The sequence below is a fragment of the Hyaloscypha bicolor genome (assembly GCF_002865645.1).
Source record: "Hyaloscypha bicolor E unplaced genomic scaffold K444scaffold_86, whole genome shotgun sequence".
Taxonomy (NCBI): Eukaryota; Fungi; Ascomycota; class Leotiomycetes; order Helotiales; family Hyaloscyphaceae; genus Hyaloscypha; species Hyaloscypha bicolor.
In genome coordinates this window covers 172757-194236 of record NW_020194588.1, presented here as the reverse complement: position 1 = coordinate 194236, position 21480 = coordinate 172757, and the positions used below count along the sequence as shown (strand labels likewise).

At 46.4% G+C, this 21480-nt stretch overlaps 6 protein-coding genes across 6 annotated transcripts; 2 read left to right on the top strand and 4 right to left on the bottom strand.

Moving 5' to 3' along the window:
- Positions 1 to 1868: 1868 nt before the first annotated feature.
- Positions 1869 to 2515, bottom strand: K444DRAFT_613336 (uncharacterized protein). The gene is made up of 2 exons (XM_024880327.1): positions 2111 to 2515; positions 1869 to 2058 (listed from the first exon to the last, which is right to left on the bottom strand). Exons 1-2 carry the CDS (start codon positions 2242 to 2244, stop codon positions 1989 to 1991), a joined length of 204 nt encoding a protein of 67 aa, XP_024736264.1. The 5' UTR covers positions 2245 to 2515; the 3' UTR covers positions 1869 to 1988.
- A 1547-nt stretch (positions 2516 to 4062) lies between these two features.
- K444DRAFT_613335 (uncharacterized protein) lies at positions 4063 to 5393 on the bottom strand. Its single transcript, XM_024880326.1, has 3 exons — positions 4950 to 5393; positions 4595 to 4900; positions 4063 to 4532 (listed from the first exon to the last, which is right to left on the bottom strand). Exons 1-3 carry the CDS (start codon positions 5052 to 5054, stop codon positions 4227 to 4229), a joined length of 717 nt encoding a protein of 238 aa, XP_024736263.1. The 5' UTR covers positions 5055 to 5393; the 3' UTR covers positions 4063 to 4226.
- An 829-nt stretch (positions 5394 to 6222) lies between these two features.
- Positions 6223 to 9962, bottom strand: K444DRAFT_613334 (uncharacterized protein). The gene is made up of 2 exons (XM_024880325.1): positions 7998 to 9962; positions 6223 to 7952 (listed from the first exon to the last, which is right to left on the bottom strand). Exons 1-2 carry the CDS (start codon positions 9487 to 9489, stop codon positions 6541 to 6543), a joined length of 2904 nt encoding a protein of 967 aa, XP_024736262.1. The 5' UTR covers positions 9490 to 9962; the 3' UTR covers positions 6223 to 6540.
- A 546-nt stretch (positions 9963 to 10508) lies between these two features.
- K444DRAFT_613332 (YggS family pyridoxal phosphate enzyme) lies at positions 10509 to 13178 on the top strand. The gene is made up of 3 exons (XM_024880324.1): positions 10509 to 10835; positions 10913 to 11081; positions 12416 to 13178. The coding sequence occupies exons 1-3, from the start codon at positions 10722 to 10724 to the stop codon at positions 12967 to 12969; spliced, it is 837 nt and encodes a 278-aa protein (XP_024736261.1). The 5' UTR covers positions 10509 to 10721; the 3' UTR covers positions 12970 to 13178.
- Positions 13179 to 13967: 789 nt separating this feature from the next.
- K444DRAFT_530225 (uncharacterized protein) lies at positions 13968 to 15641 on the top strand (the record flags this gene model as incomplete). The annotated part of the gene is made up of 3 exons (XM_024874886.1): positions 13968 to 14163; positions 14221 to 14427; positions 14476 to 15641. The coding sequence occupies 3 exons, from the start codon at positions 13968 to 13970 to the stop codon at positions 15639 to 15641; spliced, it is 1569 nt and encodes a 522-aa protein (XP_024736260.1).
- Positions 15642 to 19005: 3364 nt separating this feature from the next.
- On the bottom strand, positions 19006 to 21320 carry K444DRAFT_652994 (carbohydrate-binding module family 35 protein). The gene is made up of 5 exons (XM_024885844.1): positions 21148 to 21320; positions 20798 to 21099; positions 20691 to 20747; positions 19851 to 20646; positions 19006 to 19804 (listed from the first exon to the last, which is right to left on the bottom strand). Exons 1-5 carry the CDS (start codon positions 21264 to 21266, stop codon positions 19090 to 19092), a joined length of 1989 nt encoding a protein of 662 aa, XP_024736259.1. The 5' UTR covers positions 21267 to 21320; the 3' UTR covers positions 19006 to 19089.
- Between the last annotated feature and the right edge of the window lie 160 nt (positions 21321 to 21480).

Here is a 21480-nt window from a genome sequence, read left to right as displayed (position 1 = left end):
TTATTACTTTAAACTTTTTAGTAATTTTCTTAATATAGGTATTATAAACTAGCTAAAGCTTTTTAGCTTTTTAATTTCTAATTATATAAATACCTATAAACTATTTTATGTTTTATATATTATAAAGTTTATAAAGTTTTTTAATTTAAATAATAATTAATTAAATATATACTTTATTATTTTTATAATAAAGTACTTAAAAGTTATTTATATAAAAAATAATAAAAAATAATAAAAACCTTATAATTTATATTTATTTAATACTTATATTATAAAACAAGAAAGTTTTATAGTTTATATAATACTCGATTTATTTTATTATATAGCTTAATACTTTAAAATTATTTAATAGCTTATATATTATTATAAAGTTATTAGAATTTTTCTTTATATTAATAAATATATTTATAATATTAAATTACTTTATTTCTAGATTAAAATAGGCTATAATTATACTAGCTATTCTAAAAGACTTTATAATAAATATAGTAATATATATAAATAAAAGTAATGCCTTTTCTTAAAAATCTTTATAAATTACTAGCTTTAAATAATATTAAGTAATATATTTATTAGAATTAATTTTATATATAAATATATTTTTTTAAAGAAATTAGAGATATATTTACTTTATTACTAGAAATAATTCTCTAGTAATTTCGAGCTTTAAAGTTATTAATTTCTAATTTAATATCTAATTTAAAGTATTTTCTAATTAGATACTTCTCTAGATTATTTCATGTCTTTAGAGCCTTTAGAAAATTATTAATATAAATTTGTCTTATTATTATATTATTTAAAGCTCTTTACTTTAAATATATTCTTAATTAAACTATTATTATAATTATAATATATATAGTTTTATAATTTAATTTCTTTTTATAATTCTTTAACTAATTAACCTAGAAAGATTTTAAAAGAAGCTCTAAATAATTAATTTAATTCGATTTATTTATTATTTATAATAATATATTTATTATAATAATTATACTATTATTAGCTTTATCTAAATTATTATTCTAATTATTTCTTTTATATAAGCGCATTTGAATTAGCTTCTTTAATTTCTTCTTTAATTTTCTATTTTAATTAAATTATATATTATTTTTATAAAGAATTCTTTTATTTTTATTAAGTTTTTTGCTTTAATTATAAAAGCTATTAATAAACCTTATTACTAGTTCTAAAAAAAATCTTTTTACTTTTATTAATTTAATATATTTCTTTAATAATTCTAATATACTCTATTATATTTCTTTTAATTATATTAAGTTTTTTTTTAAAAGCTTAGTACTTTTATTTCTATTATTTTTAGGCTCTAATATACTTTTTAGCTTTTTATTCTCGAGTTATAACTTATTAATATACTTGTAACTTCTTTTAATTATTAGTTTATTTATTTTTTATTTGCTTTAATAAGCTATTATATTATAATTCCTTATTATTAAAGATTAATTTAATGTTTTAAATCTTATTCTCTAGAAATAGTTCTATTATAGTTTTTATAATTTTTTTTATAAAGAATATTTTTATTAAATATAATATATCTATATAATATAACCTTAAATACTTTCTTATTTTATTTTATTTTATAATTCTTAATTATTAGATATACTCTAGAACTATATATATAAATTCTATTCTAATTAGATCTAAGATTAACTATTATTTATAATAGAAGTTTTGGGTTATATTAATAGAAATAATTGCGGAATTATAATTCGAGTACTTTATTAAATATTTTCTAGTTATATATATATAAGAAGCTTTAATTATATAAGTAAATTGCGGCTATAAAGCTTTCTAGCTATAGCCTTTCTAGCAAATTAGCTATTAACTATATTATAATAGCCTTATTTTTAATTTTTTGCCTTATTCATTTAGTATTATTATTTAGCTTATATAATGGGTCGACTCGATATTTTCAAAAGTGATGAGGGTCTTGGAATTGATACGGTAGTCAGTCTCTGATATCAGCATTGTTCTGTTCAACTCATCCCCCATGAACATCTCCGTTGGTGCATTAGCCACTCTGGACAGCGTCGTTGCATATGACTCCTTGGGATCTGGTTAGCCAGGCTCGATACCTGCAACATTGATGACCCAGTACTGCTCGAGTTTCCATTCACTGACACCGGAACAATGTGTTGACATGCAATATGCCAATGTCTGAAGGAATGAGTCGTCGGTAGCATAGCATTCGGGCGATGTCGTGAACTCCGCCCCCATATCCATGCCAGCCATTCCGGCCATCGAATCTTCTCCCCCCTCCATGACACTGCAATTCAACATTGCTCCTGAGATGATGCTACGGCACGAAAACGCACATGGCGGCTTGTACATATCAATTCCATATCCAATGAAGCCATGTTTGGTGCGCCCCGAAGTAACATGGCAGAAAGCCAGTCGAGCTGAAACCAACAACAAAGCCAATAGTTGAACCATGATGATATGCGTTGGTGGGAATCGGAGTAAACAGAATTTATGTCTAGCAGATTGGAACAGGTGATGACGGGAATGCCACCGAACTGGTATTGTATTTCTTTCACTTTTGACATTCTAGCAAGTAGTTTTTATGGTACTAAAGCCCGTCCCTCGCACAATCTCCAAAACGAATCATGAAGTGACAATAGAGTGGGGTTCTCCAGGTTCTGTCCGACTTGGCATTCCAAGAACCTTCTCAAACCACCTCGTGGCCCCGAGCCTAGATTCTAATGCATGCAGGCGAGAAGCACCCACCGAAATTCGGATAGGAAAAGCTCTCCTCACATTGAGCAAGTTTCTCATCGATTTCAATGAAAAGAATTGTTGAAGCCGATGGCCAAAAGGTGTAAGGTAATATGCGGGGGATCACTCCTCACACACGAGCTTGTTCAATGAGAACCAGCCTCCAGGGCAGAGGATATAGCTGGGAAAAAAGAAGTACAACTCTGAGCCCAGACGAATATTAAGTGAAATCAGGGTAGGGGGGATTGGCCTGTCATTCTTTGTCTAGTGGTAGTAAGCTATGACAGCGTGTTGCTGCCAAGCTTTCGCGATGCATGCACTTACTGGGGCAGAAGGGAATCTGTCCAGGGGTCTCTTTGCCTGGAAAGCATGGTCTGCCAAGGATTTCTATTGACTGTCTTCATTGGTCAACAGGTTAGGATCACCAATCCATTGAGCTTACTGGAGAGGAAGCAAAATGTAAGGCGACAGGCGCGGAGGGTGGGGCAGGAATTGGAACCGAGAGATATCGAGCAACTTCGAGGTGATGGCGCGCGAAAAGCTCGCCCTTTGGGGAACTGTCCATGTCATAGAAATTCTCTGGTCCTCAACAATGTGCCACAGTGATTAATGTACCGTACATCGGGAGGGTTTAACATAACTGAACATCTAGGTGGATATAGTTAATGAACCGACAGACCGAGCGAAAACCAGTGTGTCAAATGAATAGATTAGATTAGATTAATGGCCATTAATCTAATCCATTCATGAAAAAAAAAAAAAAAAAAAAAAACTCATTAATCATATTCTATTCACGTATTAATTAGATTAATCATGATTAATCTGATTAATTATTCTAATCTAATCAAAAAAAATCTGAATTACGTTAATCATATTCTAATCTAATCATGATTAATGTGATTAATGTGATTAATTCTTTGACACACTGGCGAAAACTATAACCCTTAAGAATTCGAGCCAATTGACAGCGGTTCCTCAAGTCACAATTGTAAGTGAAGGGTCTGATGGAGTATAAGGTCACTTGACTTGTGAATCTCGATGAGATACACATCTGGATTTTGTATTATATTGTAGTCAGCAATGATTCTGAAAGTAGCACTTACAAACAACGTCAATACGAAAGAAGCTTTAATCCTAGGAACCCGGGGCTGTGAGCCCAACTATCCTGAAACATTCCTCTTGGCAAGATTTGGGCGTGACTAAAATTAGAGGCGGGGAAATGTTACAGATGGTTTGTGGAAACGGGAAGTGGCAGAAATTCGAACCAGAGTATAGCAGCCAGCCACAAATATGTCATGTGCTTGAAATGTTATGAGAATGACAGATGTATATGGATGACGAACAGTTTGATTTAATCTATAAAAAATTAAAAATCCGATGATCTTTGAGGCGATTTGGTGAGTTAAGAGAATAAGCTTTTAATCCTTTGAAACTGCTTACAAAATAAATACCTCCTATGACTAAATCGTAATTCTGGGTCCCAAAGCATGCTCTGATCCTTAGATCTCGGTAGTGCCAGAGCTACCCAGAATTCTGTTATTCATCCTTCGACGACGCCAGCAGAATAATATGGAGGCCAGTATAATAATAACACTTGGTAGGCTAACCCCAACGACAATGCCTACTAATGAACCTTTTCTAAAACCACCTGGCTGTGCCGAAGGAGATGGTGTTGGAATTGGTGTTTGAGGGCAAAAATCAACACCGTTTCCACTATCACTGCAAATGACTGGTAAACTGACACTAGTATTCAGTATTTGGCTGCAATTATAATTTCCAGTCGCATTCGTAAATGTGATGTTCGACTTAATCAGAAATAATTAGCATGTTTAGGTTTGTTCCTAACTGGGGGCTCGATTTTTCGTACCAAAGGATTAGTCGCGCAGTATTGTTCGATCATCAACCACTCTTGGTACCCCACATTATTATTGTTCGTAGCACTAATGTTGTTATTAGCAGATGCCTGGCTCAGGGCCTCAATGGCTAATGTCTCCGACTTGTTAGCAAGCTGTAGAGATTGCTCCGCTATTGTATTCGCGTTCGCCGCCGTCTGTGCCATCGAAACCGAGGCATCATCAGCGCGTCTTTGACTTATTCCAAGCCAGATGGTCGTCGCGAAGGTAGCTAATAATATGCAATTCGAAACAACGAACCAGGCCTTTTCGTGGAGTGGCTGGGTGGCAATTAGCCTCATGTATATACTAGCGGGGTTAATAGCATACCATGTCCGTCCAAAGGTAACCGGCTCGTCTTAACTCCCCCGCTCTCCGCTCCACTTCCTTTTCGATCATTAGCTTAACAGCGGACGGCAATTCCTCTCCGCTCATCGAGAAGGATTTTGATGGATTTGCAGCTGGACTGGCTTGGATAGAGTCCTGGGAACCTAGGGATGGTCTCGGAAGTAGTGTATTCGAGTTCTGACGGCTTGCTGAAGGCTCTATCGCAGGATTAGCGGAGTCAGGCTGGGCGATCGCGTTCCCTTCCCCACTTCGCCTGGGATTCACAAGAGCGATAAAGGATGCGCATATAGTGGAAGATCAAAGATGTGCTCTCTCGAAATGCGGCATTGGTCCACTTTTGATATCGCGAGGATTGAAGGGGTGAAGGTTGGCCTCTTTCAGGGAGTTTGCCTGCTGATTGCGAAGCGCGGGCGGCAACAAGGTGATACCAGCTGGTCTGTGCACAGTAAGGGGCTGCGTCAAACAGCGACCAAATCCGTTGGAATCGGCAGCAGAAACGCCTCGAACTTGCTTTATTTTATAATTCTTATTTAAACTGAATTATTATAGCTTAATATAACCAAACCGTCTTCTTTACAAACCTAATCTTCTTCTTTCCTCTTTCCAACATTTTTAAAAGTCGTCCGATACTCTTCTGCAATATACCTTTCTTGGATCAGTGTAGTGCCCTCCCCGGAGGGAATTTCGTCCGCTTTACTTTTTGACTACACTTTATATTTGGGCCTCAGGGGCATTCTTGGTTTTGGGATTTCTTTAACTACTATGCGACTATATTGCTTTTCTTTTGTTACGGATATCTCTGCCCATGAAACTCGCTGTGTTCTTACTTCAGCTCTGAACTTTAGGCCTTTCGGTCTCGCACTTCAAGCTCTTTAATAGGGCCAATCTTGCGGATATTCCTTCCTCTTACAATATTCTGGTGGCCACCCCAACCGGCTGTGGGAGGTTTACAGTCACCAGCCTCACGGCACGTTCGCTTATACTAGAAATGCTTTCTGCGGTTGTATTATAGGTACTATAATTCCCTAGTTTAGCACGTCCCCATGCCCTTCGGGAGGCCAAGGATTGTCAGTTTTCAATTGGCTATCCGCTGGACGTAAATAACTATTAAATCAAATCTGCAATATACTAACCTTTGCCAACGGGCTCATGTTAGTGAGCAGCAATTGCTTAAGTCAAAAGACGGAAGCGGACTTGAGAGAGGTCCAGATTCGGTGCAGATTACAATGGTAATAACCCGAAACGAAGCATGTCTGTGAACTATACATGTGAGAAAGCCAAGGTGAGTACTTGACATGTACAATTGAATTTTCGTTCTATTCTTCTATAATGTGTGTGTGAATCTATTTTGCAAGGCGAGCGTCTCAGACGGCGATGTTATCTCCATGAAGAAAAAAGAATTGGAAATCTCTCATCTCATCTCATCTCATTTATCCATCTCAATCTCCAATAATCTGGACGCCAGAGTCTTCTTACCCTGACTGACATCTGATATGAATCCATATCCAAAGACACATTCCAGGTATGATCGTCTGGCGCCTCAGTCCAGATCAGGAAAGATTGCTTGTGTGGCTCATTGCTGCGAGTCGCTGGACCCCGGACTCGGCCTCCTGGCCCCCAAAGCAGCATTACTCTCCCCTCTCCTCCGTCCCTGGGCCTGCCCTGCCACTGGTTGGCTACCAAGCGGGTTCACCCTCTGCCCTTGCTGCTGCGGAGCAGCCTGTGGGTACATGCTATAACCCCCCGTCGGCTGTTGCGGTTGTTGCAGCTGCGGTGTATACGCACCGTAGCTCGCGTAAGGGTTGTTGTTTTGTGTAGAGCTGGTGGGGTGGATACCCAACTCCGCCTCCTCATCCAGCCTGACCTCCCTGCCCTGTCCAGAGCCCCCATACCCACCGGCACCACCACCACCCAAGAAGGTCGTCCTGCTATCCGCCCTCTCCCTCGACGGACTCGGGCCCGTGACGCTTACCCCTGGGCCCGCGGCGCTAGGCATCGGCGGCAGGACTTCGCCCGGTCTGCGACGACCTCGCGTAGATTCGCGTTTAAGGAGGCTTTGCTTCAGGGTATCGATGTCGTTCGATCGCTGCCTCTCCATACTCCCCTCCCTACTGCCCAGCGTGATATCATCGCGTGCAGTCCACGCCGTATCACCAACGGAATCCAACGGGCGTCGTCGATTCAGCATCTCCGCCGCATTCTCCTCTTCCTTACTCCCTAACTCCGCTCCGCTTGACTTGCCCTGCGGCTTTGTGGACGAGGAAGGGATGAGACGCTTCGCTTCTTTCGCCTGGCTAGCCTTTTCGCGAGCTTCAGCAGCAAGCTCGTCCGACACCGCGACCGAATACGAAGGGTTGTTGGGGCCGCCGAGCGGCTCGCCGCCACCGCCGGGCGCGTAGATGGGTACTTTTCGCAGGGCGAGGACGAGTGCGCACATGAATTTGCTGCGTCGGGCTGCCCGGACGGTTTCGTTGTGCCAGTTGGACTTGTGGCGGATCTCAACCTTCAATTGTAACTTATCCATATTGCCGATTCCGGTCGCTTCGAGGATGATATCGCTTTGAAAGTCGCGTGAATTTTCTAGATGCCGGACAAATGCTTCCATTTCGCTGCGGAGAAGTTCGATGTCTTCGAGAGAAGTGTCGAAAGAGATGTACATTTCAAGTTGTTCTTTCATCGCTTTGGAACGCGTGATGTTCTCGATCCAGAGGTTGTTGAGCACGATGTTGGGCACTTGCACCATTTTCATGCTGTCGATGCGCTTGAAGACCGTGAAGAGGAGGGAGATCTGTTCGACGACCAGGTATTCTTGGGTGGGACCGACGATGTCGACGCGGTCGCCGACGTCGTAGGGATGCTTGACGAAGAGGAATATGCAGGAGCCGAGGAATTCTTGAGTGGTGGCCGCGAAGACGAAGGATAGTGACAAGAGTGTGGTTCCGGCTGTTGCGAGCGTTGTGACGAAGTTGGTGTCTTGGAAAGCGACTTTACACTGTTAGTGTGAAAAAGGGGAGGGGGAAGGGAAAATACCAAAGATAAAGATAACTATCACGAATAGAACAGCGATGAGCACTTGATCCAACACGCCGATCGCTTGTCCTACATCCCGCATGCTGGCTGCGATGGCCTTCCTGTCTCGTCCGATCTCGACAACTTTCATGATCATCTCGTCAAGGCTGATATCGCCGTTTCCATCGTTGTCGAGAGCGTCGAATGCAGCTTGTGCATCGTCCTTTCTTGCCGGGCCGAGAACCTCTTCGAAATCTTCTTGGAACAGTGCTTCCTTGCCTTCCACAACGAAAGACATCCACAACCTCTTCGCCAGTGCCTCTGAAGATCTCGTCTTCTCCAATGCCTCAACGACAACCGAGTGTGCAGAGGTAGGATTGAAGACTTGCTTGCCGGTAATCTCAGATGCGATGTTGCCGAATATCGAAGTGACTTTATCTCCAATGCGGCCAACTTCGCCAATGATCCGTAAAGGAGTGGCAGATCCGCTTCGCTTGTGTCCAAGTGCCCGACCCGTGCTCTTCGCAAGCATAGCTTCAATGCTATCACTAATCACATAATCCTCTTCGACGAACTCATCGCAATACATCGGGAACAATGTCCTGCTCGCGTCGTACAGCAAGCCCAGAAGATGAACATTCTTCTTGGACTCCTTGATCCTGCCATCGAAAGAGCGGCGGTGGTAATTGATGCTGATGAACTGCACAATCATCTTCTCGCCCAGTAACAGCAGCGTAGCAATGAACGCTGGCACCAGCAGATTCCTGACGACCGAGACCCAATGCTTAGAAGCCGTTCCCCGTCCCGTATTAATATCCGGCTGCATCAAGGCCGTGAAGGTGACCAGACAAGTAACAGACCAACCCACCAAACTCAATGGGATCTCCACTGCCTTCAACACCAGTGCATATTTTCGTGTACCGGAGGAGACGACCCCGCACAGGAACATAAACACATACGGCACCGCCTTTGAAGCCAGCTTGCTGATCCAAATACTGAGCCAGATAATCTCAAACCAAGTAAAGAAAACATAAACCCTGATACCCGTGTTGCCCAACAACGCTCTCGGATTCAAGACCGCATAGATCACAATCGGCGCCGCAATCAACAGTGCCACCGGCAGCACATACACAAAGTATCTCGTCACCACCGAGAAATTGACAATCTTTTTATAGAAGCGCCCAAGCCCATTGACCGAGACTTCCTCGCCATCTGTGCCAATGCGTTTGGGCTTGCTGTTGAGCTTCTTTAACTTTCGATGGCCGGCAGGTCCGCGCGCGAAGAAGCCTTTCTTTTCGTCGTCCGGTATGGTGGGCTCTGTGTCAAGAGGGGAGATGACGCCTTCGCCGGGCTTGCGGGCTCCGGTCGAGGAGCCGAGGGTGGACACTTGCTGGAGGGGGATGCCGGGCTCGTTTTCATAGCGGGTGCCCATGCTGGAGGAGTTATTCTGGGGGAGGGGCTGGAAGCCGCGGCGCGAGAAGTCGGTGGGTGTTTTTGGGCTGCGCAAGGACATATGGGGGTGGTGGTGTTGGAGCTATGCCTTCAGGGAAGGCTGTTCGAAGGTATGGAGGGGTTGAGTCGAGGATGGAATGTGGTTCGGAGGGTGATACAGGCAGGAGGAATTGGTCGAATCAATTGTGTTGTGCCTGCAGAACGAAGGTGAATGTATGTATATGGACTCGAGAAGGTAGTCGTACGGTCGAGGTAGTGAATAGGAATAGGGGATCCGCGTCAAGCGTTCTTGGGTGTTGGTCTATGATGTCGTCCTCGTGTTCCGTCTCGTCCCAACAAAGCAAAGCAAAGCCACCCGATTGATTCCCTCTGAATTCCGCACAAAGAGACCAAGCAACAGAAACGAGTGAAAGGAAAGCTCTTCGATTGCAAGAAGATGGAGAAGAGAGAGACTTGACTGTCTGCCAAACGAACGCGCAGCTGTGTTGGGTGTTCTGGTCCCTGGCTTCCCCACTCCTGATTTGATGATTTGAGGATATGTCAGCAAAGTTTCCTTTCGTGGTCGTGGGCTCTGCAAGGTACGCTGGACGCGAAACCTCGGCAGCCAATGGGAGGCGAGGGATGGCTGGGCTCGGCTGGGAACTGGTCGACGGGCGCGTTTCACGTCGAGCAAGGGGCTGAGACCGCACAGGAGGAGCTGGAGGTGGAGGAGGAGGTGGAGGATGAACGATTGGAGAGTTTGGGCTTAAGAGTGACACTTATGACATGTGACGGCGATGGATCTGCATTTCTATCAAATTTCAGAGACGGTGTTTGCCAATTCCAAAGCATGTTTGTTGCCTTTCCTAAATATCTCGTGTTGGAAAATACCTGGCAGTTGGTGGAGCTGAAAATGAATGGCAAGATGCAGCGCAGCACTCCTTTGCATGTGCGCAGCCAGCCTCGACCCGCAGCCCATAATTTTCTAAAATAGCCACCAATCTTTGCAGCCCGCGCCTTACATCGGCATTCTTCCTACACAGGCTACACAGCAAACTCTTCTGCAAACCAGCGAAGATTTCCCCTCCCGTGTTACCTAAACCCCTTTTCTATTTTCGTGCTGTCAATCGATCGAAGTTTTTCACTCCGCCCCGCCCCACTTGCCCGCCAAGACTTTCACCTTTCCTTCCCTTTCCCTTCCGCTGGGCTGAGGCTGGGCGCTACGGTACCCGATTGATTCGGATTGAGCCATCACCATCAGATCGAGCCAAACACGCGAGCACATCTGCATCCCAAGTCTAGACGCAACACAAGATGAGTGCGGAAGGAGAAGTAGACATGAAGGTTGATCCCTCGCGTGCGAAGGCGCTATCCTCCGCCATCTCCTCTGTCACACAGCGCATTGAGGCTGTTGCAGGCGGCAGAAATGTGAGTTGGTCTTTCTCAGTCACCTGATTCGACGATGGTGCGAGGAGGAACGGGGAAAGGAGCTGATGATAGAATAGGTTAGATTAGTGGCCGTCTCGAAGCTGAAGCCTGCGTCTGATATCCTAGCGCTGTATCAAGAGAGCAAACAGCTGCATTTTGGAGAGAACTATGCGCAGGAATTGATGGAGAAGGCGGCGGTCCTGCCGAGGGACATTAGGTGGCATTTTATTGGAGGGTTGCAATCAAGTAAGACCCTTCCATCCACCTCGTTTCTCTTTGCTTTGTTTTGGTTCTCTTTCGTTTTCGCTGGGGTGATTGCGGCAAGGTCACGTGTCCGGTGAATGTCGGGTCTGGGCTTGAAAAGCCATGAGGATCGCCACCATGAGGTGGCTGCAGAGTTTTGTTGCTCATCGTAAAAGAGGGGCTACTTCGTATGCTTTCTTTTTGCGGGATCGCCTCAAGACGTTGAGAAGTCTCGGTTTTGTTGCATGTCTGCCCCTCGGAACGGGCCGTTCTGCATAATGGGGTTGCATTGATGCGATGTTGTGGGGGTCACCTTTGAAGTCAAAGAGACAAGTGTAGCAGCCAAAGTCCGAAGGCCGAGGGAAATTTTGTGGGTGCCCAGTTGAAAGAGAGTACATTGTACCTGTCCTTCAGCTTGGCACGATGTATCAGTTTGAAATGGTTCGTTCAAGTTTGGATTGGTAAGTTCAAGTCTGAATGTTTCATTCAACTGGCGATATTTCTATCTATATTTCCCACTAAGACGGCCTGATTATTCTTCCGGTCGGAGGCTCCCATTAAAAGAGAACGTTCCAAGCGAAGATGGGGCTTCGGAGGCAGCAACGGAGGTCTTCCTCAAAGGTCACCCAAGCACAATTGATGTCACACCTCGCCAATTCAACGTTGGAGATCCATGAGACATAGACTGCACACGCTTGGGATGATCAATCCTCGTGTTTCAGAAAGGGACATGCTGCTAGACCAATCGCGATCATGGAACCTCCCATTTTAACTGCGGTTCATCTTGTCAGTTACTCTAAGATGTCGGACGGAGTCTGTCGGACGATTCATTTTAATTCAGATGCTTAATTTGCATGCATCCACCCCTTGCCAAACATACTTTCATTTGGTTCCGCCTGGTCTTTGAAATCGTCGACTGGTTGTCAGCTAGATTCAACTGAATAAGTTGGAATCGTCCAGAGAGTCAACAGCACTTTGATTTGACAATAGAAGACAGCTAGCGATAGCAATTTGGCTTTGCCCCTTCCAGGTAACGGCTGCTTACTTTTGATTCTGTTCTGCACTCGGCACTCAGGTACACTTGGCAGCTGCTAACAATGAGTAATGTGGCAGTGTGATAAGGCCGAGTCTCCATTCACAGCCTCAAACATCTCATCATCCATTCTTTGGTTATTTTTTTCCGCCTTTGCCATGCCGCGGGAAACTTTATACCTATTATTTTCCCGCTCACTCCTGTAGTTGGAGCACAACCATGGTTCAATGGTGTATTATATGTTTGTGGCATTTCGAATTCACAAGCTGCTGAAAGACATCCTTTGCTAACACGAAACGCCTAGATAAATGCAAACCCCTCACCTCCACAATACCCAACCTCTTCCTCGTCTCCTCGGTCGACAGCCAAAAGAAAGCAACCCAACTCGACAAAGGCCGCGCTGAACTTTCCTCCTCGCAACCCTCCACCTCCTCAATCACCCTCGGCCCACTCAACATCCACATCCAAATCAACACCTCGGGCGAAGAATCGAAATCCGGCGTAACACCCGGCCCCGAAGCCACCTCACTCGCGCGGCACATCCTGACCTCCTGCCCACATCTCAATCTCCTTGGTCTCATGACGATCGGCGCAATCGCGAGAAGCAAGGCGGCGAAGGAGGGAGAAGAGAATGAGGATTTCATCGCTTTGAGGGGGGAGAGGGATAGGTTGGAAGGGGAATTAGGGGATGAGTTGAAGGGGAGGAGACTGGAGCTGAGCATGGGGATGAGTGATGATTTTGAGGGCGCGATTGGGATGGGGAGTGATGAGGTGAGAGTGGGGAGTACGGTTTTTGGAGAGAGACCGGCGAAGGAGGATTTCAAGGTGAAGCGGCAGGTTGAGGCTGGGAAGGAGTGAGGGATCAATGCATAGGTGAGGCTGAATGCGCATAGAAAATTTTCACCTCTGCTAGGCGGCAAGGCTCGCATGGTGCGTTATCAGAAAACGCTGATAAACGTCAACAACTGTAAGACTAATTCATCTTTCCTACAGCACTGAACCGCTTAAAACATCGGCGAAAAGGATATAAAAGGGAAGATTCCCAAGGGAAACTTTCTACTGACAATGAGACGAATTCGGAGATCAAATCATGAGGGATGCTGGCCACGTTCATAGTCATTCTTTTAAATTTGCCTGCACCCATCAGCTCCTTTAGCTATTGAAAGAAAACACTGTACAGGAGCACTGGAGTGGTGGGTGAGAGGCAAAGTTTTTCGGACGGCATAGCTGACAATGAGCTTTTCGATGACAACAACACAGTAATGGGAGGAAGGCAATATCGGATGGGTGAAAACACTGGGTTACAGGACTCTCCCCTTCTTTCATCCCAGAAGCCTCCAAATCATCCAGGGAGGGGGCTCTCACAGGCCTCACAGCTGACATCCACGTGACCAGCCCCTGGCCCAGCGGTCCCGTTCCAGCCTAGCGCTCACTGGGAAAATGACCAAAAACTTACCAATCCATGTCCGCAGCGTAGCCACCGCGACCACACATCACCTCTCAGCTCAAAATCCATCACACTCTCCTCCTCCACAAAAAGTAAGCACGCACAATACCCATCAAAACAACGCGATCCCTTTTACGCATCTCCGATGATGAGAAGCGGGAGCGCTAGCCCACATCCATCTGAAGCTTGAGGCGCGGATTGAGGGACGGATTGAGACGATCACGGGACCTGCGGCGCAGCCGGGAGGATTTCAGCCGCGCAAGGACCAAGAAGAGCCAGTTCGAGTCTAACTAAGGACGAGCGTGAGCGAGTGGCGAAAACGGAGATCATGGTGAACGGGGGCGGAAGTGGCAGTGGTAGCCTCGCAGGAGGTGGAGGAGGCAATGGCGGAGCCTCGTCGAGCAAAGGCATGCAAGGCGGGATCTTTGCCCGAGAAGACGGGGCCAGCTGTCAAGATCCACCGGGCATCTTGCGAGAAGAGAGCGTCACCAAGGCGAGGAAGTGGAATACGGATATTCCCAGTATCTTGCCTCATGAGAGAGTGTTCCCGATTCAGATTGGTAGTGAGTTATTCCGGTTGAGTGGTGCGAGTATTAGTTCTGATGGTATGTATGAGAAGGGGGAGAGGGATGGGAAAGGAAGCAAGGCTGACAAACCTAGAGCACCCTCATACTTTTCCCAGTTTTTTCAATGCCAGTTGCAGCAAGCGGAAGACAACGGCGATGATTCAAACGCCATACGAACCCTATACATCGACCGCGATCCCGTGACATTCAGGGACATCTCCCTTCATCTACAGGGCTACCACGTTATGCCACGAGATGGTAGCCACTTCGTGAAGCTCTTCGCTGATGCGCAATTCTACAGTCGTACGTCCCCCATACCCTCACACCCAGGATCCAACTGACAACGTCCAGTACCAAGGTTAATATCCCAGCTATACGAAGAAAGCATCTTCATCTCCGTTGGGCAACGCGACTTCCAAGTCCCCCGCGAGCTCTTCTCCGACCCGGGCAACAGCCCCAACTACTTCTCCCTTGGCTTCGCCGTCTTCTTCAGCACGCCGACCGAAGTATTCCCAGGCCTGAACCGGGAAGGTCTACTGCGTCCCCCATCTATCATTCCGCCCGCAGTCCCAAACCGAAGCGCTGACACATTCGCCGAGATCCTGCACCTACTTCGCGGCTACCCCCTGCACATAAAAAACGAAGACCACCGCGCCGAGCTTCTGCGGGACTGCAAATACTTCCACCTAAAAGGCCTAGAGCAAAAACTCATCAGACATTCAATAACATTCAACCTCGCGCGCAACCGGCACGAAATCACCTTACGACTAGACGACGTCCGCCAATCCGGGATCTCCGTCGTCAGCGACCTATCCACGCCTCCCCCTCCCGAGCTCTCTACAGCCTCATCCGCACCCTCCTTCTCGCCTCCCCCGGTATCAGGCTGGGTGAACTACGCACGCCCCTTCGTCGACGACCGCGCGTACGAACTCGTGCTCGAGATCGGCGACGAGTGTACCCGTTTACACTTATCAAGTATGCGCTGCGAGTTCTTCGGCGACGGGAAAACGAGAGTGAGCAGACTATTCGAGGTCATTGCTACAAAGTTGAATCTGCCGACGAGTCAACCATTAGGGTTGCTGATGAAGAAGGGAGGGGCGAGCAGTCAGCCGGCGAGCCCGGGGAATACGCCGATTAGCGAGGATTGGGTGAGGTGTGTGCTTGGGGAGGAGAGCTTTGTGCGGCTTGATGGGAGAGAATGGCGGGGCCATACTTCGGGCCTTGAAGACTCGATTTGCGGGAATCGCTCAGCGGCCACCTCCGGGGATGAAGGAGACGGTGGCGGTGGGTTGTTGCATCCCAGTCAGCCGTCGAGAAAGAGGAGGAGGACGGAGATGAGTAGTGGGGGTGGGGAGGAGAAAGAGAGCTGGGTTGTTAAGACGGGGCAATGGAGACTGAGGGTGCAGAATGCAAGGAATGGGAAGGGGGGCATCGAGTGTGTGCTTGTTGCTGTGAAGATCGATGCTGTGAGCGGGGAGCGGGGGAGGAATATGCAGAGGTTATTCTTGGCGGGGTAGATTCTGCTCTCCTCCTTTTGGCATAAGCCGGGGTGCACATGGGTGGAGGTTGCGTAGATTTCTGGAAATTTTTGAGAAGATTATTGGGTTTAGGGATGGGGATGCGCAGGAGAGATGGTGGGTTTGGGTAGACGAGTGTATTTATGTACTTCTATATCCATGCATTCACGTACTTTCTTCGTGCAGTCCGGCCATTCCCATGCCTCCCCCCTTCCTTTCCCTCCTTTCCCATAGTATAGCGCAAGTGCCGTGTCCTTCTCCCTATCCAGATTGCTTTTGTTTGCCTCGGCAGTCCCAGCAGAGCAATATCTCTATAAAGGTCCCCTTCTCTCCAAACTAGAGAGCAACCAACAGAAAGACCTCAATCGTTCTTGGCCCTTGTCTAGGCGCTCTAAGCCTTCCGTACTTGGGCCCTTTCCCAAACTTCCCCACCGCCTCCCATCCCAACATTCTCCCCCCGAGTTCTTCAATGTTCTTTGACCTCCTAAGAGGATAGAGATTGCAGGCTAAGAAATTACGGGATGGAAAATTGCTGTCATTCCACTCTAATTAGTCTCAAGTCAAGACGAAGTAAGATCCAGTTCTGAAGAAATGAGTAGGTCCTACTGCCATATATCAATTCCACTTCTATTCTTACACAAGCTGCGCCTGTCAGTTAGTTTCATGCCGCAATGTGCAACCCACACCATGCCAGTTCCGAGGTCTGACCTCGATTGGAAGCTTCGGGAATTCGATTGAACCGGCTCAGAAATCTCAAGCTGTCACTCTTCTTCATTTTATAGTGCAGAGCGTTTACTTTTATATTTCTCAGTCGTCGGCGGCACTGTTTCCCTTAATTCGAGAGAGGGGGAGGGGTGGTGTAGCTAAGGTTTATACCAATTCTATGCCAGCGAGGGCAGGAGGAATCACTTTAGCGTTATTTCAGAGAAGGGAAAGAAGGATGGGTTTCAACTGTAGACTTCTCTGTCTTTATACTGCTTTGGGGTTGCTAGATAAGATATTCATTTTATCTTCATGCTTTGTGGGTGAATAGCTCGGATTTGCGGGTACAAATAACTCCTTTATGCAGGCATGCGAAATACAATTAAGGAACTTGGCACGAAGGAGAAGGCTGGTGGGGGAAGGATAGCGTGGGATGCCGGGTGAGGTTCCACTGTGCTCGGTGATTGCAGTTCCATTGTGGCCAGCCAGATTTGGAAGGCGAAAGTGAGGCAGGCCAGAGTTCAAGAGGTGAGAGATAACGGACAATATTGACTGTCAACCTTTTCTTTTCTGTCTCTCCACATGTGACGATTTGGCCTTTCTGTAAAGTGTTTGAACCTTCTAGCTGTAAATGAACAGCGCAAAAGACTCTCTAGTTGAAGATTGTCTTTCTTAGTGCCTCCCACCGCGATGCGATAGCGAAAGACGCAGCCGTACTCCTTGAAACAAATGCTTACCAAATGTTGCAACCAACTCTCAAGGGGTTATATTTCAGCATGTCGATATAATCTCTAGCTCGGGCTCCAATATCTTGCCGGCTCTCGAAAGATGACTTTAGATTGACTATCCGGCACAACTACCCTTATTTATTCGCGTAGAATCGGCTATTTCTGGTGTTTTTTTCATGCATGAGGGACCGTGCCTAACTGCAAATGGGGCTGTGCATGTTTGCGTAACATCCATTAAGCGCCCACCTTGATCCTCATCGACTTGTTCCTCCTTTAACATCACTTACCTTTCTCATCAAAAGCCTATCAACAGAAGCCATTGTAGAGTCTCTTCTATCAAGTGTTGCTTCCTTCCACCCAATCCATTGATTTTAATCTATCTCCACAAGCGTTAGAGTGTCACAAACCAGCCAGGGCTGCAAGGCTGCCACAATGTCCGATCTCCAAGTCCTCTCCCGCACAGTCCAAGACCTCCAACTTAGTATTGGACGCATCACCAGTGAGAGAACAAGCGTGGATCGCGTTAGAGCGAATTGTCAAGTGCAGATCAACCGGTTGCGAAACATCCAAGCCGGGCTCAAAAGTCAGGCTACGCCAGGTCGGCTCTCCTTCTTTCTCCTTTGCTCCATTCCGCGCCCATCTTACCAATCACTGAACTGCCACTCTCGCGAAAGTAGATCAGATATGAGACGACGAAGCTGATTAGTTGGTGTTCTTCAGGTGCGCAAAAACTCCGCGTCGACCTCACGATGTGGGAGAATCGGTTCCGCAGCGCAACAACGCAGTTCCAGAACTTGACGCAGAGACTGGAAACAACCGTTAATCAGAGGAAGAATGCACAAGGGAGGTTGGAACAGATGCAAGAGGTGCGGAGGAGACAGGCTGCTGCGATGGCGGCGCGGGGACGTGGGCGTGGACGAGGTAGGGGATATTGAAGTGGACAGTGGCTACTTGTTATAAGTAGGGGGTGAGAACTGGGTCTGGTATCTTGTGCTTTCCTTTTCATGCGGCTGAGGGGGTGGACGATATTGGTGCTTTTCTTTTCAACACGTAAGTGTCGTATGGTAATGATAGGCTAGTCTGGCCCGCGGGATTTGAATTCCTGATTATCAACAATTTTGTAGTTGGCGGCGTCCCCACAAACTTCGAAATATTGGGTGATTTTAAGTGAACTCATTTCACACCTCTTCCGGCACTCTAATTCTCGGCTAGGAATTCCACTTGTGATGAGAGGCATCTCCCGAGAACAGCGGTGATCTTTCTTTTCGGCAGCGATCAGAGGCTGGTCGCACACCTCTATAGAATAGAATGTGACTTGAGGCTGTAAATTACTTCGTTTCTGGTCTGATAAGGGTTGACTACATCTCGACTAATACTCCTTCCGTCTGAAACCTGAGTCTTCTAGCCTGAAATTCGAGGTGAGTGTTTGCGGGGAGAGTGAAACCAAAGTGTGGGGTTTGAATATCCACCTACGGGGATCTGGGGAACGTTGGGCAGGCAAACGTTCCACTTTGTGCATACCCTAGGCGGGCTGAATACAGGAGGGAGGTTCTACTGGAGGATGATTCCAGGTGTTCTATAACGGACCGATTACTGGGAATTCCAGGGATTCGGCCCTGGTGGTTCGGGGGACCCAGTTACTTGGCAGCTTCCTCATTCCACACACAGCATCCCCACCCCGGTTGTGCCTCCTGCATCGTGTTCCATGCTGCTCCGTAGATGTCGAACCCCCTGGATTGGACGTTCTTATTCCATATGTCTTTTCAAAGATGCCGAAGAGAGTGCGAAGGTCATATGCCTCAACTTTGCTTTGCTCGTCTCTCTTTAGCGCACCAGTGGTGCATGCTTCAAGTCCATGCACCAAAATAGGGGTGAGAACTCAACCCAACACTTCAAAAAATATAAAGATAGATTCAACTATACAATGTTAAAATGGGGCTTGACAGCAACCTTAAAGATATGGCTACACGGCTTGCACCCACCATTGCCCCTCTGGTCTGCCTGAGTCTGCGTAATCCTCACCAATAAACACTCAGCCCCACGAAATCAGCACCGTAATTCACCAAACCCGAACTCCCGTAAACGTTACCCACAACAACGTTATTGTTCCCATCAGTCCACCCCCCCAATAACACTCCAAATACTCCTGTATCTTCCCAACCATACCCTGGGCTAAAGAGCTCACTGCTTCTTCCACTCAACGGCAGCTCGACTCTGGTCGTCACACCATTAACCGCAATCGTCATGTTCCGCGTATTCGTGCCATAATCCCAAGAGGTTTGAAAGGCGATTTCGTTATTGCAGAAATAGATTTCCACATACTTACTTACTGCCAAACCAGAAGAGGTCTTGTATGGGGCAGGAATTGAGAGTGAAGCGGAGCCGGTAGGTGTCAAATAGCCGATTTTTGACCCGACGGGCTTGCAGAGGCCGGTGTGGCATGTGGTAAGTATTGAGGATCCTGACACTTTGAAAGATGTGGACGGGTAGAAAGTTGAGTTTGGAGGAGTGATTGAAAGCGAAGTTGGAGGAATAGGTGAGGTTATGATGATAGTATTGTTGTTCGTGGCGTTGAGAGAAAGAGGAACGGTCAGGTATGAAGAATCGGTTAATGTGTAAGGGTTCCCATTCACAACCACGGAAGCTGCCGTCTGTTTATCTTTGAAGCTGAGAAGAGCAGAGTAGTTTTGGCTTGTGGTAGAACCAAAGATCTTGCCAAATGTTGTGGTTTGCCTGTCCCAGTCAGCATTTGTATATCGTCAAACTCCATTAGACTTACCCCACTGTGACAGCATTGGAGGAGTCATAAGATCCTGCACTGACCATCTCACCTAGTTCCAATAGAAGCGTTCCATGTGCTTTTACCAGAGCCGTGTATGAGGTGAGAGCATTCGCGACCGTGACTCCATTCCAAATATCTTTGACCAATCCAGCCTTTTGGACCCCAACATCAGGAAGATCTAATGTCAAACTTCTATCGGTATTTTGAAGGTTTATGAGAGCGACAACCATTCTATTTCCACTTAGTGGGCCAGCCCAAAGTTCGTAGCCCGCTTCCGTCCATCTTCTTCTGAAGCTAGCTGCAACACCCAGACTGTCTTGGTTATAACCGATGATGTCCTTGTTCTTCAGTATTGCCAAGGAAGCCTGCGAAATACTGCTGTAAGTATCTTTTAAGGCTGCTCCAATGACCAATGGACTCTTCAAAATTGCCCAGAGCGAGAAGTGCGTTTGTTCCTCGGGAATCGTGAACACGCCATTTCCAACCTCGAGCATGTCAAGATCCAGCCAATGTCCCGGTCCAGCAAAATCTGTCTGAGGAACCACTTGATTCAGAATTCGAGGGATCGTGCGAAAAGCTGGGATGATATCGTTCGTGACACGCCATGAGTTACCCAGTGCGGGAGCCCACAATGCAGGAAAGTCGACTCCCCAATCACAAATCTGGAAGAGTATTGGACGGTTAGTTGCCAAAATAGCGGCGGTCATGTTAGCGTAACGGCCGGACGGCGACACGGCGGGTGTGTAGTCAACGTTTGGATATCCAGTTGCTGCTTCTGAATAGCAGTCGTCATCTAAGGAGGTTAGCTCTCGGAGTGCACAATGGTGGGGCTCTGACACTTCAACAAATCTGCTCCCCATGCAGCAAATGTCTCCGCGTCGATGCGTTCATGAACTGAATGAGATCAGCATTTCGTTGTTCTAAAAAGATATCCAGGTACATACATAAGCTACCGACTTGAGTGGGTGATCCAGTCATACAGGTTTGAATTCCAGCATCTTGATAGACCCCAAACCCCAAACCAAGACCATGGATAAAATTTCCCAAGGCAGGATAACCACTAGGAAATCTTGCTGGATTCCACGTCAAGGTACCGTCTGCGATTCTGTCCGGTAAAGTCCATCCACAATCTACAGTCACATAATGATAACCCAGAGGCTGCAGGCCCAGGTCTACGAGAGCTTGCGCGTTTGCATGGATAATGCTCTCGTTTGGGGAGCACGAGTAATGGTTATAAGAGTTCCATCTGCACTTTTCGTCAGTTCTGGAATCGATAGCGGTTCGGGAAGGCTACCCCATCGGCGGCGTAATGGCCAGACCATTATTGAGTCCTGGAGAGAGAGATTCATGTGTGACATTTATAAGTGAGAAGAAGGGCAGAGTTAGCTGCTTGAGAGAAAAACGGGTTGACATTGAGAAGACGAGAGGGAAACAAGTTGTAATGTGAGATGTCTTGAAACGAATCTTGGTACTTACTACATACGTAGAAGTTGAGTTATATATTAGAACTTGACGGTGAGCCAAGCCAGGAAGAGAGGTTTCCTCCGCAAGCAAAATATCTCAATCCGGCTTTCGGTTGAATGGTGGGGGACCCCGCATCAACGGTCCTCCCCCGATGCGCTCCAAT